The sequence below is a fragment of the Eretmochelys imbricata genome, chromosome 2 (genome assembly GCF_965152235.1).
Source record: "Eretmochelys imbricata isolate rEreImb1 chromosome 2, rEreImb1.hap1, whole genome shotgun sequence".
In the NCBI taxonomy this organism is placed as follows: domain Eukaryota; kingdom Metazoa; phylum Chordata; order Testudines; family Cheloniidae; genus Eretmochelys; species Eretmochelys imbricata.
Window position 1 is genome coordinate 10,388,111 of NC_135573.1, and position 18,962 is coordinate 10,407,072.

At 38.0% G+C, this 18,962-nt stretch overlaps 1 protein-coding gene across 3 annotated transcripts in view; it reads left to right on the forward strand.

Moving 5' to 3' along the window:
- TRAPPC9 (trafficking protein particle complex subunit 9) overlaps positions 1–18,962 on the forward strand; it is an 816,338-nt gene that overhangs the window by 13,588 nt on the left and 783,788 nt on the right. For all 3 annotated transcript variants that reach the window (XM_077809757.1, XM_077809756.1, XM_077809758.1), the window contains exons 3-5: positions 10,628–10,773; positions 12,976–13,104; positions 16,103–16,129. In XM_077809757.1, the coding sequence (XP_077665883.1) occupies positions 10,628–10,773; positions 12,976–13,104; positions 16,103–16,129 (302 nt within the window). The remainder of the gene's footprint in view (positions 1–10,627; positions 10,774–12,975; positions 13,105–16,102; positions 16,130–18,962) is intronic.

Sequence of the window (18,962 nt, forward strand, 5' to 3'; positions counted from 1 at the left end):
AATCAGAAACTCCTCCAAACTTTTGCTAAATGGTTTGTGGTGAAATTTACTTCTAGTTTGAAATTTAATGATTCAACACTTTTGCCCATTCTGAATTTTGCACATAATTATGGCAGTCATCTTGGGCAATTTTAGCTGGAGAAATAGTGAAATAGGGGAGGAACAGAGCAATGCGTATAAAGTCAAATGCATGGCTGCAATATATATGCACCAGATGTACATGAGATCAGGTGGGGATGGAAGTGGCCAGGACTCTGCCTTCTGGTTTTATCACCAGAAGTGGCACAGAAGTATGTATTGTGTCCTGCACATGCAAGTTGATGAGGTGCTTGACGTTAAACCAGAAATGTGGACACCCAGAATAAGGTAAGCAAGTTTGATGAAGGCACTACAGTGGCTGTTAGTGTTAACTGTTTTAGTGTGTAGCAGACAAGCATTCTGTTTTCCACTGGCACTCCACAGTGCTCCCAAAACAATACTGATTCTTACTTCTTAAGAGGATTTTGTTTCTTAAAAACATAAGAGCTACTGCATAAAGATGGAACTATATTTGAAAGCACATTGTAAGCCAGCCTTGCAGTAGTCAACCACATGTAACTCTAGTGCGTGGGGAACCTTCAAAGATTCAGGTTTGGAATGGTTATGTGAAGCTGTGGGGTATCGCATAAGACCATGTAGTCCTGTAAGTGACAACACCCTTTATGATTTGGGATAGGATTAGTGGACTTGCTACCAGTGGCCAGTATTTTTGGTGGATGGGGTGCTTTTCCTCTGGTGTTTTCAGCAGTCACTGTCCATCAAAAATCTTGGATTGCATTATGGGGGAAAAGGAGGAGCAAGCAAGTACAGTGGCTCTCTACTCGTGCCACTCCCTCTGAGAGAACGTAGAAAATGACTTCTGACCCCTGTCGCTATGTGGGAATTGGCTTAGACCACAGGGAACCAGAACACTGGTGACTCATGATTAACCAACCAATGCATCTCTTCTTCCCCCCACCCCGAAAGAAAAAAAAGAAAAGGTATAACCTCCTTATTATATTGTAAGATTTTGCACTAATTTCTTCATTTCAGGCCACATAGCATCACTAGCTGGGACAAATAATTTATTTCATGATTTATTTACACTGGAGGAAATCACCAAAAAAGTGATTTTTATTTTTTAGCAATAAATATAGTATTATACATTTGATTACAGACTAGCATTTTTTCAGTCTAGTTTTGAATTAATGTTTTTACTGACCCTTTTTGTAGCTGGGTGACTTTAAAAATAAAACCAAACAAAAACCTCAAGCATCTGGTGAATTAAGTTTTATCTGTGTGTTGAGGGTGGATTTTGTTTACATGAATGTTCACCTTTTCACTTGGCAGAGACATTTGTGTAGTATTCAAGCACAAGTTGGAAAAACTGCACGTTGTTGTAACCACTATAAAAATTGTTCACTTGGATAACTTAGTTCTTCATAAACAACAATGAATTATAGTTATTTAAAAATGGGTGTTTTTAATGGAGATGTCAGTTATTTTATATGAGCAGCATTTATTGATACCTGGGCTTTGCTGCAGGAAATGAATGTATTTACGTGTTGAATATATAAAACCACATGTCCCCAATGTAAATAATTTCCTAACGCAGTATATCTTGGGGAGGGAGTGTGAACCAGTTGATAAGGCGCTGCACTGGGACTCTGCAGACCTGGTTCTACTCCTGCTGCTGTCAATGACTGGCTGGGTGACTTTGGGCAACTAACGTCACCTCTCTGCTTCAATTTCTCACTCTGTAAATTGGGGGTAATGATACTTCTTTTGTAAAGAACTTTGAGATATATTCATGAGAAGTGATATTTAAGAGCTAAATATCAATCTGGAAAATATTAGTTATTGTGACTGTCTTCTGATCTTTGGGGTCTAGTACATTTATTTAAAATACATTTTTTGGCAGCATTTATTATTTTAAAGGCAGAACTAATATAGCTGTACACTGAGTGAATCACTTGCTCTTTATTTAATTTCATGTATAATCTTTGAAATCAAAGAACAAATGAGCAAATGGTAATGTCCAATGGAGCAAAATTTTATTATTTTTTTGCATCAGACTTATAAAACAAGTGAAAATGAGTCTGCTTAGCATAGTCCAGACAGCAGTAACTAGAAGCAACTTACTTTACGTTTTCTTTTTTCATAAAACTATGCATTGCAATTAGCTGCATTTTTTATTTCTACTTTGTGTCTTAAAATTCATACATCTTTATTTTTAAACCATTCCTGCTAAAGTATTGATTACTAGCACTTTGCTTTAAACTGAGAATTTGCATCTTTTGTGAAGTGTAGCTTTAATATAATTCTCTGTTAAAAGATATTTTGTCTATCCTTCAAATTCAGTAAAAGTTTGGATTCCTGGCTGTAACACCAACATTTGAAAAGCAACTATTGTCGAATTATTGGTCATGACAGCTTGATATATTGGTTAATATGGGAGAGAAGTACTCGGATGAAAATGAATTAAAAAGTAAACTTTCTAATTAAGAGAAACTACAGATCATAATTTGAAAGAAAAAGTAATGCCAAGTGTCCTTCATTCTAAGGAATGTGTTATTGAGGTAGAGATAGGTTGGAGATATTACAAACAAAACTAAAATAGCAATGATTAGATAGTCTTACGTTTTTATTCCAAAAATATGGGTACTAGCAAAATTCTTCTAATCTCTCCTCTCCTCTGCTCTCAGTCCCAATTATAATTTGTTTATATCACAGCAGACAATACTAAATATTAGAATGAGACATATTTTCACAGAATCTGAAAAATTCTGAACCTGTGCTGAAATCTGGTTAAAACTTGACATAGTCTTGCACCTCATAGTGAGAGGCAGCCTTAGCTTTCACTCAAAAATTTCTTCCTGTTTCCTTTTGTTTCAGCCATCTTTATAAAGTATACATTTAATGGAAATTTAAAAAGGGTAATGCAAGTGCTGCAGTTTCCTTGACAGCTGTGGGACAAAATGGGTAAGGTCCTTGGATTCAGTCCCACTACTTGTCCCTCTTATCACCCCAGTCATGGATCCGATGTGATGTGTATGAGGGGCTTTTAAGAAGATTGGACAGTGGGGAGAGGTCATTTCCAGTCTTTCTGGATGGGCAGTAGCAATAGAAGGCATATTTTCTTATCTCACTGTGTGATGTCCTCTGCTGCTACTTCTGCGACAGTAATATTAGCTTTGGTTGGTTACCTGTCTGGTTCTCCCATAGACATCTCTGCCACTTTCTTCCATATTACCCCTTAAAGTCCATTTCTTCCCAGATACTTGCTAAAAATGGCAAAATTCTGATGGTTAGGTTAAGGGGCTGTCCTTTATGTGCAATTGTCAAGGTTCCTTCCCCACTCTGAACTCTAGGGTACTGATATGGGGACCTGCATGAAAGACCCCCTAAGCTTATTCTTACCAGCTTTAGGTTTAACACTGCCACCACCAAAGTGTTACACAAAGAACAGGGGAAATGCCCACTTGGAAATGTCTCTCCTTCCCCCCTCCCCCCCAAATATCCGTCCAAGCACTACACCCCCTTTCCTGGGGAAGGCTTGATAAAATTCCTCACCAATTTGCATAGGTGAACACAGACCCAAACCCTTGGATCTTAAGAACAATGAAAAGCAATCGGGTTCTAGAAAGAAGAATTTTAATTAAAGAAAAAGTAAAAGAATCACCTCTGTAAAATCAGGATGGTAAATACCTTACAGGGTAATCAGATTCAAAACACGGAGAATCCCTCTAGGCAAAACCTTAAGTTACAAAAAGATACAAAAACAGGAATATACATTCCATTCAGCACAACTTATTTTATCAGCCATTTAAACGAAACAGAATCTAACGCATATCTAACTAGATGGCTTACTGACTTTTTACAGGAGTTCTGACCTGCATTCCTGCTCTGGTCCCGGCAAAAGCATCACACAGACAGAGAACCCTTTGTCCCGTGTCCGCCCCCCTACCCCCAGCGAGGTTATCTTAGCTTAGGTGCTAGCGAGGTTATCTTAGCTTCTTAACCCTTTACAGGTGAAAGGGTTTTTCTTCTGACCAGGAGGACTTTAAAGGTGTTTACCCTTTATATTTATGACAGCAATGTATATATATTTTTTTAAAGTATAGCAATATACATATTTTGATCCCCTCTCCCCCAACACTCAAGTTTTCCTTAGGGCAAAAAAAAAAAGTTATTTCCATTTGTTTATCATTGTCCTAGCCACTTAGCTTGCATATCTTGTCCCACTACCCCTTCTCATTTATTTATCACTTTAGATTGCATGCTCATTGTGGCAAGAAGACTGTTTGTGTAGTGCCTAGCGAAGTGGCACCCTGTACCTGATTAGGGGTTTCTGGGCGCTACTGCACTAGAAAAAATGATTACATTTCACTGTTTTAGCTGCTGCACCCAGCTACTGTTGCAGGGTTTGAGGCCTCTACCTACAGAAAAGGTCAGCATTAGAAAAATGTAATGTGAATACATTTTACTTTAATAAAATAATAAAAAAAAAAGTCAGTTCATGGGTTTAGATGTTAAGTTCTGTTTTTTAAAATGTTGTCATGAATTGAATTTAGTCACAACAAATGCAATTGCTGCTGTTAGAGGCATCAATCTCTGCTATTATCATGTTTCCACAGAATTTTACTTTGAGTGTTCCCATTTTTTCGTAAGGAGGTGTACCAGTTCATATGAAGTGCTCTGTAAATTTTCCTGAGGTCCCTATTACACTCTTTCAAATTCTTTAGGGCAGTGGTTCTCAAACTTTTTTTTTTTCCTGCGGACCACTTGAAAATTGCTGAGGGTCTTGGTGGACAACTTAATGATCTTTCCAAATGTTGTTTGTACTGTTAGGTAACTATTGTATAGCACTTTGCATAAAAGCGCTATATAAAAAAACCTTAATTTATTTTTCTACAAATAAAAGTGCACAACTCATATTTTTAATATCCGTAGTCTTACCTTTCTAATGTGATTGATGTGTCCTCTTGCTGGGGCTGGGGAGGAGTGAAGGGGGTCTCCCCTGCAGCTGCAGACCTGGAGCTGGGGAAGGTTGCCTTTTTCTCTGGCTGCCGCAGCCCTGCACATCCCAAATTTCCCCCCCCCAACTCCTCTTCTCACCCCACTGCCTCCTGTTGCCTCTTATCTCAAGGCCACTACCTCACCTTACATGTGAATCTCCTCCAGAGTCAAGGCACCTAATTAGTGAAGCCACACCTGTGTGGCTCCACTGATTAGGTGGGTGGCCCTTCATTCTCTCATGTGCGGCTGTCCAAGCATGCACCTTAGAGGGAACTATCCCCAGAGCACCTGAATGGAGCTTGTGGACCACAGTTTGAGAATCTCTGCTTTAGGGTTAGTCCATATATACTCTGTAAATCTTAGCTGAAATTTATAGGATTCCTTCTAACTTAAATTGGATTCTGAAATGAAAACTTTGTTACTGTTTAATTTTTAGATGGTAAGGTTGGATTATTTATATGAAAGGAGATCAGTTTGAATAGTTTCACTTAACTGAACTTGAGGTTGATGGTTATTTCTTTTAGTTGTTAAGTAAAAGAGTGGTCTTCAGGGAAGAGAAGGCCAGACGTACAAATCAGATGTCTTTTGGGAAACATTTATATGGATCATCAAAGATTTCATAGTGCTGTATAAACATTAATTATTTCAACATGCCTATATGGTAGGTAAATGGTGTTATCCCTGTTTAATAGTTCAAAATACTCAGCCTCTCTACCTCAGTAACTTGCCCAAATTCTCACAGCATGTCAGTGGCAGATCTGGTATTATTATTCAGGAGTTCCATTTTTGTACTCATCCGTGCTGCCTCTCAGTGATCCAGAAAGTAGTGAATCTAACTAGAGAATAAGCAACCCTGGATTTACTACTTACTCATTGATAGGAAGGGACTGAGAATATGAATAGTGGTTAAAAGATGCTTGAATTAAAAATAATAAAGAATAACAGCCTTGGATTTTAAGAAAACAAATGTATGCATATTAAGAAAGTTAATGGAGGAGGTGGCAATATAGAATAGGAAAATATATTAAATCCATCAGTGTGGAAGAAAATTGGAGCACTATGAAGGATATGACAAAGATTAACGGGTCTGAAAAATGGAAAGTATCAGGAACAGCTGATGAGCTTTCAAGAAAGGCTGTTCACAGATCAGAAAGTGTAAAATAAATCTCTGCTGGCACTGAACATGGAGAAGTGGGAGGCATCCAAAAAAAAGCTGCTCTGCAGGGTAGATAAAAATCAATGACTTTTTTAAATTAAAAAAAAATCAATTTTTTTAATAAAATGCTTTTTGAGGAAAAACTTATTTAAGATGTATCTTAATTAAAACTATTATAGCTCAAAGATATTTCATTGTGGATTATTAATTCTAATTCTACAGTATGAGAATAGATTTATCTAATGTTTAAGAAAAGTTTTGTAAATGAGTCCCAACAGTTCATGGATTAGGGATCAAATTTTATGGGGTTCCAGGGGCTTCTGTATAGATTATGTAGGTTAATCTTTCTATCCACCCAACGGAACTCAGTGCTCAGTCTAGAAGATACCATCAGAGATGCTTAGCTTTGCAGTTCTCAGACTGTGGATTATCTCCCCAGAGATAACATGCTTGTTAACAGCAAAAATGTTTTTAAATAAATATATAGAGGTGAGAAATAACAGACTTCAACCCTGTTTTCCCTCTGCAAATTTGTGTACACAAAGTCAATCCCTTACCTCTCTAAAAATGCAAAGTTTTAAAAAGTTCAGTGAATAGAAGATTGTTGAGGGCGAAATAGATCTGGACAAAGAGAAGAAGTCTGGAAATGTGAGGAGGGAGGGACAGGCAATAGAAACAAAAGTGAAACTGTTTGAGCAGCATATTCCAGAAGTCTTGAAGTCTTTCCGAGTGTAACCTTCACTGATTTGAGATCTACCATACCATTCTCTCACTAGAAGGGAAAACCTATCATGGCAGCAGGCCGTAAAAGAGTCCCAGTTTGTGAATAAGAACCAGTCAAGAAATATGTTTGCTGATGTTCTAAACAAAGTCACATGAATGAACTGGTGGAAGTCACTTAAGCACTTGGATTCAGAGACTGTTGAAGTGATGATCTCACTTTTAACAGCAGTAGCTTCTTCTGCCAGTGTAGAAAGTTATTTTCTTCCTTTGGACTAATTCATTCCAAACTGAGAAATCGTTTAGGACCTGAAAAAGCAGGAAAGCTTGTTTTTCTTTTCCTGATTATGAACAAACAGGAAAATGAAGGTGAAGACAACTGAGTTTAGCTGCAGAAGCCAATATTTTAAGTTTCTCATGTTGACCTGGCTGACATAGTCGATTGAATTTGTGTTTTTTTAAAAAAAAGTTAACTATTTTAGTTAAAAACAGTTTTAACAAAAACCTGATTTTAAAAAACTTGAACGTTTAACTAAATTCAAAAATTCATATGCTTGTTTTGTTAAAATATGTGTTTGCTGCTGAAGAAAAAAATCCAGAATATATAACGTTGTTTTAGTTAAATAAAACAATTTAAATGTCTGTCTGGTGGTGATCTCCTCCTAATACAGCATGGGATATAGCTATAAAACTCGTCTGAAAAGTTTTCAAAATAAGTCACTTAAAAATGTACAGTGTATACCTTCTAAAAATGAAACCTCCACCTATCTGAGTTGTGAAGAAGATGTATTTAAGATTATAACAGCCAACAAGAATGCACTTTTATGTAGAAATCCATGATTAAATCAAGTCTTCCTGACTAGTGATTTTAAATTATGATTTAAATCTATTTGATTTAAACCAAATCCACCTTGCTGCTCAGTAAGACATGGTCATGGAAGAAGAGTAAAGGACTTAAATAACTTGAAGAAATTTAACCTTGGAGAGAAGATACTAGAAACACTGAGAATTGTGTCTGAATAATATATTCATATTGGAAGAATCTCTAATGTTAGAGCACTAGGATTTGTGTGTACTTACAAATTTAATGTAGATGAGTGACAGTTTTATTCAATCTTTCAAATGAAAAAAAGCTTAATTATTGGTGGTGCAAATATTTTCAGTCTATAGAATACCTAGGTGTGTGCTTGAAGGCAGAGCAGAATGTGTGGAGATTTGCTGAGGGGCTCTGAGGGTATGTCTACGCAGCAACTAGACACCTGTGGCTGGTCAGTGCCAATCAACTCAGGCTCACGGTTCTTGGGCTCTAAGGCTGTTTGTTTGAAGTGTAGACTTCAGGGCTTGGGCTGGAGCCCAAGCTCTGGGAAACCTCACACCTCGTAGGGTCCTAGAGCCTGGGCTCCAGCCCAAGCCTGCAAGTCTACACTGCAGTAAAACGGTCCCGCAGCCCAAGCCTTGTGAGTCAGAGTCTGCTGGCACAGGCTGGCCACAGGTTTTTATTGCAGTGTAGACGTACCTTGAGAGGAGAAGTCTCTTCTTGGAAAGTGAATGATTTGTCTCCTGTCTTGAAGCATGAGGAGTCTCATGGGGGAAGTATATATTTGTTACTTTGCATCTGTTCCATTCACCAACTTCTTTCTGAGAAGTTCTGGTTAAGGAAGGCTAGCATCAATACCAAGAATCCATTATCCAGATTAGTTACTTTTCTTGTAGCTGACTGTATTGAAGCATATATTTAGTTTAAAATTTTCAGCAAGGTGCCTTGTTCCTTGTAGCTTCCTTATTTGTGGCGGTTGGGGAGAGAGATGGGACTGAATGCCTTGTGTTGTTCGAAAGCTATTTTTCTAGCTGATCTTTTACTTAGTGGTATAGGTGGTCTTTGAAGAAAATCCCATTCAGCTCTTGGCTGAAATGATGGTGGCAGTATCGGTCCTGGAGGCTGAAAGTGTGAGTGAAAGTGGGAAGAAGCTTAGATCTGCAACAAATCCATAGATAATCCGTCCCCTCACAGAAAAAAATAAGTTGTGTGCTATTTTAACAGGCTATTAGTTCTACAGAGCAAATATTTAATTACTAGAACATGAAAAGAATGATCTGTCTATTTCTATCAGCATTTTTCTCTTTCGTAATTTACAAGTAAAATTATTCTCTCTGAAAGGAAGGCTTTCTATATACAGTAGTGCTATATATTCAGAATATATGTTGTCTATATATCTCAATATTTCTTGAGGATGTTTGGTCTTTATTTTTCATTTTGCCCAGTACACTGGTTATAGTTGATGTTGGGCTGTTTGCTCAGTGTTAGAGGGTGGATTGCCATTGTGATGGGTTCGGTCACAGAGACCCCCTTGGGACTGTCACCTGTTGTGCTGAGACTACCTCTGAGCCCGTTTTCTCTGCCAATTTGGGCCTCCAGACTCCTGCCTTGTTGAGCAAGATATGCCAGTCTGCTCCAACATAGACCCAGGGTCTGAACCACGCCCCCAAAAGCTGCAGACTTAACTTAAAACAGCTTGGCAAGTGCTCCTGTCTCTAGCACCCAGATACCCAGCTCCCAATGGGATCCAAACCCCCAAATAACTCTGTTTTACTCTGTATAAAGCGTATACAGGGTAAACTCATAAATTGTCCGCCTTCTATAAAACTGATAGAGAGGTATGCACAGCTGTTTGCTTCCCCAAGTATTAATTACTTACTCTGGGTTAATTAATAAGCAAAAGTGATTTTATTAAGTATAAAAAGTAGTATTTAAGTGGTTCCAAGTAATAATGGACAGAACAAAGTAAGTTTATCAAGCAAAATAAAAAGAAACACGCAAGTCTAAGCCTAATAAAGTAGGAAACGGAATACAGGTAAATCTCACCCTCAAGATGTCCCAATAAGCTTCTTTCACAGACTAGACTCCTTCTTAATCTGGGCCCAATCCTTTTCAGACCAACATTGTGGTTTATGGCTGTGTCCAGCAATCACTCACACCCCCTTAGTTATAATTCTTTGTCCCAGTTTCTTTCGCATCTCTTTGGGGTGGAGAGGCCATCTCTTGAGCCAGCTGAAGACAAAATGGAGAGGCTTCCAGGGCATTTTATAGTCTCTTGTGGGCAGAAACCTCTTCGTTCTTCTGTGCAAAGTCACAGCACCTAGATGGAGTTTGTAGCCACCTGGGCAATTCACATGTCCATGAATGATTCAGCTTTTTGCAGGCAGATGCCATTGTTTACATAGTAGTTTGAACGTTCACAGGAAAGCGCAGATGTGGATTGGCATCTCCCAAAGTCCATTGTCAGTTAAGTGTTTCTTGATAGGATTATTCTCAGTAAGTGCCCATTCTCAAGAAGCTGACCAAATGCGTCACTGAGGGTACTTAGAATCAAACACATTGAGATACAAGTACATAGCCAATATTCATAACTTCAAATACAAAAATGATAAACATACAGACAGCATAATCATAACCAGCAAATTACTATAGTCACCTTACTTTCTTTAGACACCTTACTTGACCTCCTTTGTACAAGATTTGGTGCTACTATAGGACCTTGGTTGCAACAGTAATTTACACGATCACAGTTCATGTCAATAACATCACAGCCATGTTTAATGTCTCAGTGATACGTAAATAGAGATGGAAGAATAAAAACAAGTAACTCAGTGCCTTCTCAGCTCATGGGATGGAGGTATTGTGTGAGTAACTATACACTATCTTTTATATTGCAGACATTATAAGAAACGTTGTCAAGGTCGGATGCGGAAACATGTTGGTGATCTGTGTCTACAAGCTGGGATGTTACAAGATTCCTTGGTACATTATCATATGGCTGTGGAATTTCTGCGGTCTGTAAATGACTTTTTGTGGCTTGGAGGTAGGCTTAATTGATGCTGATAAAACTCAAATGCTTTAAGATTCTGGTATGAAGCAAATGATGGTAGCTTTTTGTAGCCTTCCTGCTGCAATATAAAAAGGCAGCAATTAAATGCTCTTAAAAGACACTTAAAAAATCCAATAAAATGTGACTTGAAAATCAAGCCAAAATAATTAGGATGTGACTAAGAATGCAAGGAAAATACTGTTTGTTATAGAAAGTGAGAATTTAGCATATTTGAAATATAAAATATGTGCTTCTGTAGCATAACTAAATTATGCATGACTTGTTTAATAGCTGTTTTTAAAAAGGTGATCTTAGTCCTCAGGTAAATAGGTGTGGGGAAAAATGTTTCAAATCGTGCCTGTATGAGGCATAGTAAAGACTGGATGAAAAAATGTATGCCCCTGTGGCTCCAAATCCACATATATTTAACTTACATTGACCATACCTTCACCATACTTTCACCTCATGCAAATCAGTTTTGGCCCCTAGGCTTCACCTCTTTGAAGGCCTTTTTTTTTGTTGTGGTGCTGTTGCCTTTTCTCCTAGGTGCACAAGTGGTCATTGGACTCTTAGCTGCTGATTCTCATTCCTCTGTAGAATCACAGAAGTGTAGGGACCTCAATCCATCATCTAGTCCAGTTCCCTGCTCTCAAGGCAGGACTATGTAGTAACAAGACCATTCCTGACAGGTGTTTGTCTAACCTGTTCTTAAAAACCTCCAATGATGGAGATTCCATAACCTCCCTAGGCAATTTGTTCCCGTGTTTAACTACCCTGACAGTTAAGAAGTTTTTCCTAATGTCCAACCTCCATTGCTGCAATTTAAGCCCATTGTTTCTTGTCTTATCCTCAAAGATTAACCAGAACAATTTTTCACCCTCCTCCTTGTAACAACCTTTTATGTACTTGAAAACTTTTATCATGTACCCCCTCAGTCTTCTCTTCTCCAGACTAAACAAATCCAGTTTTTTTCAATCTTCCCTCCTAGGTCATGCTTTCTGGACCTTTACATCATCCATGTAGAGAAATCACTAGCAGCTCCTGCTGCTCTGCTCTTTGCTTCTCCTTCAGCTCCTCTAAGATACGTATACACTTTGAGCTGGAGGTGTAAATTCTGGTGCAATGCGACGTATCCACGCTAGATCTGATCAAGCGGTTGAGCTAAAAATAGCGTAGCTGCAACGGTACAAGTGGCAAAAGGGGCTAGCTACTTCAAGTATTTAGCTATCCAAGATTCTAAGTATGTACTTAGGGTGGCTATCTGTTCACACTGCCATACCTACAATCTATTTTTAGTGCACTAGCTTGATTGGAGCTAGCATGCGGTATATATCCTTAAGCTGGAATTTGCACCTCCAGCTAAGTGTAGACATACCCCCACAGACACGTCTTTTGGGTTATTTTACTTCATGGCTCCCCTCTTGCAAAAGATCTGTCAGCTTCAGCCACTCTACTTCCTGTCTTTTTCCTTCGTCTTTTGAGAAAGGAACAATGGTACTTAGAATGTTCTGTTCTGGCACGGGAAGGAGCCAGGCAACATTTTTACTCCTGAAGTAAAATGGGTGCAGTGGTATATGTGCAGCCGTACACCTGTTACACTTGGTGCGTATCATTGACCATGGCAAGGAGGAGCAGGGCTGGCCACCCCACTGCCCAGACAGGTGTGGCCCCTTCTTTATGACAGAGGTTGCTGAAAGCATCATGATGGAGAGATCCATGGGGTCAAAATTGAGAGAGTTGCGTTGTAGCCCCTGTGCATTGACTTTCAGCACTACTGTGGTCCCTCCATCGTGATGAGGGGCTGGAGAGCCAAGCCTGGCTGAACACACTAAGCAGTGGGATTGATAGCACTGATCCCCCTTGCCGCTGCTGTGGGGCTGGCTTCTGTACCAGGGCTCCCCTCTGGGGCCCTGCCTGGCTTTGGTCCATTTCCAGCCGACCATGTTCCTTCTCAGGGATGGGGAATGAGATTGCACCTGGGCTGGACACGCTTGAAGGCAGAGGGACGGAGTGTGGTGTGACCTCGGTAGGCGCAGCGGGGATGGTTTTGCAGGGATTGACAATGGGAAAAATTTCTGTGGGTGCCCCTGGCAGAGTGAGGTTTTTGAGGCTCTGTTTATAGGATTATAAATTATAATACTTCATGTCATGTAATGAATTGATTCTGTTAATTAAATATTTATCTTTAATCTCCAGCTGCTCTTGAAGGTTTATGCTCCGCATCAGTTATCTATCACTACCCTGGTGGCACAGGAGGGAAAGCTGGGGCTCGTAGGGCACAAGGTACTTCTCTTCCTGCTGAGGCAGGCAACAGACACAGACCAGGTAAACGGGGCTTCTGTTCTGACTTTTTTTCCCAGATGTTTAGTAATGGCAACCTGTAATCTATAGTCTTTTACCCCATGTGTAATAAGAATTTCACACAAGAGTAAAACTGGTATTAAACTGAACTACATTTTTTTTGTTAGAAGATTTATTTTTTATTATAAAAATCCTATGGTTTTGTAATGATATTAAGAAATGAGCTTACTCAGAGATAGAGAGAGAATTTGTTCAAAATTTCTCTGGTTGTGTGTTAAGACCAGGATTCTACTTAAGATTTGGAAAAAATCATTCAGCATGGAAAAACACAGGCAATTTTCAGAAATTATATAAATGGTGCGAGAGGGATATATGTGTTGATAAGGATAAGAAGGGTATGTTCTGTATCCAAAGGCTTTTGGTGTTCTTTATTCAAAGACTTGTTTGGAAGACCCTATCACTTTGTTTAAAACCTTGCATATATACTCTGCCAATAATGCATGTTACTTGTATGAATTATAATATCAATTTTAAACAAAGCCCATTTAGTAGGTCTTTTATTAAAATGTTGGTTGTAAAATTAAACACCAGTCAGGAAACTGACAACTTGCCATTGTAAGACTTTTGTATGTTATTTGTAAATATTTTAATTGTATAGCTTTTTATGAAATGGCTTACCTTCCTTGGAGAGAGTGCCTGCTTGCTGTTTAGAGTTAAAAAAATAAAACAAAACAAAATCCCCATTCCCTTGTTAACATAAGAACGGCCATACTGGGTCAGACTGGGTCCATCAAGCCTAGTATCCTGTCCTCTGATAGTGGCTAATGGCAGGTGCCCCAAAGGGAATGAACAGACAGGTTTATCATCAAGTGATCCTTGCTCAGTCACCCAATCCGAGCTTCTGGCAAACAGAGGCTAGGGACACCATTCCTGCCCATCCTGTCTAATAGCTGATCATAAATTTGTTTTTAAATTGTGATCAGAACTAATTCCATCTTGTAAAAATAGCTTTACTTAATCGACATATCAAAAACTAGCAAACCTTTATTTTGCAGTTTCAAAGAATGAATTACAAATTATATGTATTGACATTTCAACTTTACAGTAAAAGAGCATGTTTCAAAAAATTACACCAGGTATTCGTCATTTAAGTAAATAAAGTTTTGTCCAGCTGGTCCCATAACCTGTTAAAATGAGTCTTACAAGTTGGACAAGATGATATCTCACTCACAAAGCACACAGTTGTGGCTCTCTTCGCTTCTCAACAAAGACTTAATAATAGATGTTGCAGTGAGGTCTCGTTACTAAAACTTATTTTTACAAAAGTATATTATCATAATTAAGTGATAGTTGTCAGAATAACTGAACAAAATACATTTTGTGATGTATTACTACTTCATTTGTTGTTTTGTAATTTAATAATTTGCAGTGTCTTCCAGTCACTTCTGCAAGTTGTATATTTAATACACTGTTAAATATAAAACTTCTTAAATTTCTTGTTTAAAAGCTTTTCAATAAGCTACTCTCTGCATCAAGTAAAAAACTTTTATTCATAGAGACAACTAGTATTTTAATTCAGTCTGTTCTCTTCACTCCATACCTTTCAGGAACACACATCTTAATCTAGAGCGGTTATTTTACAGTCCACAAGATATCGTTCACTAGCTCCAGTTATTATTGCTGTCATTTTGGGGCCTAAATAGTTGGATTCTAATTTTTGTCGGAACAGGTACTACATCCTGATCCCAAACCATCTCTCCAAAAATATATATAAAGGTCTGATTACAACACAAACTTTGTACCCATTTTTGTATCTATCTCCTGTAAGGTTTTCTGACCGTTGTTTCCTCTTTAAAACATACTGTTTGTGCAACTCCTTTCTGTCTGAAGTTTCTTACTTTTTCAGTTGCATTTCTGTTTGATTTCTTGCATTTTTAAAGGTGACTAGTAAAATAGCCTTATAGAATTAGAGATAGAAAATTAATTCCAGTTTTCTCGTAGCTTTTAAATCTCTAGTTTACCTGTCTGGTCTAGAGGCTGAGAATCAGTTTAAGGAAGTACAAGCTATTGGATAAAGAACACCAATAATTTGGGGCTATTAAGCCCTCATTTGACATTTCAATTACCTTCTCCAAGGTCGAGAGCAACAGGATGCTGTATCTATTTAAAAAAAAAATTATAGTCTATTCTCTCAAATGCTATCTCCTTTTACCATATATTTGACATAAATGGTTTGAGTTGTTTTGTGTAAGGCCTACCCAACATCTCATATTAGAATCTCATGGAGTACTTGAGAGGTAGGGAGCGTTTCTTTCTGCTACCCAACCTTGACTGAAGTCTACCACCAACATGCATTCACAGTTTCTGAAGAGCCATGCTCTGTGATGGTAGAGTCCATTAAAAAATCTCAGAAAAATGGGATGATCTTTTTAAAGAAAGTAAGAAGACATGAAAAAAGTATAAGGGTCCTAATGGTAGTAATTGTGTGTTAAATACTCTACAATTATTTAAAAGTGTGCTCCTAGAAGAGCATTACATCTGATAATTTAATAGCCCAATTAGGAAAATATCATGCTGGCAGAGTAAAACAGGATTATTTATATTCAAGCACTTACAGGGAGACTGTTTTATGGAAGCTTGCTAACCAAAAAAAAAAAAAAAAAGGTGGGGGGACTAAAAATTAAGATCTACTAGGAGATGACTCTAAAACATCAAGAAAAATTCAAGAAAAATATTAATTGCTTTTGGTTTGGTCTTAAAACTAATAACTGTTTTCTGAAATTTTTTTTAAAAAGAACATTTAATATAGGTACAGGATATGGTAAATATGTTGTAATGAAACGACAATTGATGTGCTATGACTTCATTCAAGTTTTAAACAGGAATGTCTGCTGGATTTTAATAATTTTCCTGTAATTCTGCTCATGACTGATGATAGTTGTAAAATATATTGCAATAGCGTACTTTATGTTGGCTATATTTTTAAGGCTGAAAAAAATCATTTTTTTTTCTCTCCTCCTAGGGGCACAAGAAGTTCTCATTGACCCAGGTACTTTGTCTTTTTGCTTGTTTTCTGACAGTAAGCTTTTTTTTTGGTTTGTTATTACTTGTTTTGCATCTGTGTGGATGGTTACAGCTAAATTTTCAAAATTGTTTGACTTTGTGCCTCAGTTTTTGGTATCAGTTTGATAAAGCGTGGGCCTGATTTGACTCTTAGTTTTGTGGATGCTCAGGACTTCTGAAAATCAGGCCCAAGATATATCAAGTCACTTATCCAAAACTTGATAGGCATTTTTAAAAATATGAACCTGTGACTTTGTCATGATCATATGGATTTTGGAGAACACTGTCTAAATAACATCAGAATGGCTAGAAATCTGGCCTAACTTTCTCTTTCCATGTACTTACAAGAACTCCTTGATTTTTTTTTTTTTTTTTTTTTTTTCCCCAGTTACATTTTTAGTAATGCTGTGAGGTAGCGGTTTAGTGCCGTTTTCTAGAGCAGTAATGTTGACTTTACTCTGTTCTCAAGACAGTGTCTTCCTAGCATTCTTAGTCCTGTGGGTTTTTTTCTGTTTCAATAATTACTTTGCTCAAATTCTGAAGCAGCATTCGGTTTACCACCAAAAGGCTGTTGATGACAAAAGAGGATTTACAAATTGTAGCTTGTTTGTTAAACCAAAATTATGTGATTTGGGATTCATTTATTTGGTCTATTCACAAGGTGTCACTTGAGACATCTGAGTATCAGACAATAAAAACCAAATAGAATGCATCAAGACATAAATACAGTGCTCACCTGGACACTATCAAGGCATCTGGCACTATGACAAACCCAATAGCTGTGGTGCAAGCCACCCAACCCATTTCAGTGGGATCTATTCCCATTTAGCAATTGTCAAGGTTCCTCCCCCACTCTGAACTCTAGGGTACAGATGTGGGGGCCTGCATGAAAAACCTCCTAAGCTTATCTTTACCAGCTTAGGTCAAAAACTTCCCCAAGGTACAAAATATTCCACCCTTTGTCCTTGGATTGGCCGCTACCACCACCAAACTAATACTGGTTACTGGGGAAGAGCTGTTTGGACGCGTCTTTCCCCCCAAAATACTTCCCAAAACCTTGCACCCCACTTCCTGGACAAGGTTTGGTAAAAAGCCTCACCAATTTGCCTAGGTGACTACAGACCCAGACCCTTGGATCTTAAGAACAATGAACAATCCTCCCAACACTTGCACCCCCCCCTTTCCTGGGAAATGTTGGATAAAAAGCCTCACCAATTTGCATAGGTGACCACAGACCCAAACCCTTGGATCTGAGAACAATGAAAAAGCATTCAGTTTTCTTACAAGAAGACTTTTAATAAAAATAGAAGTAAATAGAAATAAAGAAACCCCCCCCGTAACATCAGGATGGTAGATATCTTACAGGGTAATTAGATTCAAAAACATAGAGAGCCCCTCTAGGCAAAACCTTAAGTTACAAAAAAGATACATACACAGAAATAGTTATTCTATTCAGCACAGTTCTTTTCTCAGCCATTTAAAGAAATCATAATCTAACATGTACCTAGCTAGATTACTTACTAAAAGTTCGAAGACTCCATTCCTGGTCTATCCCCGACAAAGACAGAATATAGACAGACCCACAGACCCTTTGTTTCTCTCCCTCCTCCCAGCTTTTGAAAGTATCTTGTCTCCTCATTGGTCATTTTGGTCAGGTGCCAGCGAGGTTACCTTTAGCTTTTTAACCCTTTACAGGTGAGAGGAGCTTTCCCCTGGCCAGGAGGGATTTCAAAGGGGTTTACCCTTTCCTTTATATTTATGACAGCAATATGAATAGAAGAAGAAAAAATGAACAGGTACAAGAGTGGGTATGCGGTAAACATGGTTCAGAATAGGCCAGCTGAAGAAATGAGACTTGCAGCACAACCTAAAGGCAGCTTGTTACATAAGCACTAATGAAAAATACTTCTACCCTGGTGCTCTGTAGCAGGAGTGGTTGAGCACTTTGCAACAAAAAGTTCACTTTCTTCTTTTAAATATATTTAATTATAATTTCATAATTTTCCTTGCCCCCAGTTAATGTAATATGAAACATCTTACCAATGTATTTCAGTTTTTCATACGCAAATACATTTTTTCTGGGAACAATTGTTTTAAAACGAAGATATCCAAAATAAGCTGAAAAAGGGCTGTTTTATATAGAAATGACAGTTGGAATGTTCCTTTGTTTTAAAACTAGTACAGATTATAAAGACTGTCTGTTACTTTCTTTAAAAATAAACACATGATACAGTGAAACTGCCAAATGGGTCACCTTAAATTGAAAGGACCATTTCAAATAGTTTGTCACTGTTTAAAGTTTTATTTTTAAGTGAAAATCACTCTTCTCTATTTTCTCGACAGCTGTTCATAGCTCAGTTGCTTAGAATTAAATGAAAAATTGTCCAGTAGTTTTCATATGAACAGTATCTTATTTGTTCCCATATGAGGTTAATGCTGCTCTGTAGATGTCTAAACAGTATTCACTTTTTGGTTTAGGGATTCTTCAGTAGCTTTTATTACTAAATAAGCTTTCTCACAAAGGGAATTGATGTAAGAATGTAAGATCCCAATTTTCTCCTTCAATTCTGCAGTTGGAGGGGAGCCTGTGCCCATGGATTAAGCTTGGAGGCATAAAAGGGGAGAGTGCCACCACTGCTTTTTTTCCTCATGGCTTGTTGAAGCCGGGTTGTTTGCAGTAACTTAAGCTGTAGAACTTCTTATGGAGGATTCTACATGTTCAATTCCACCTCTGTTACTCTGTTTTGTGAAAGTGTAAATTTGACTGGAATGAAGGAAAGCAGTGTGTGATCTCTTTTGAGAGAAGAACATAAGAATGG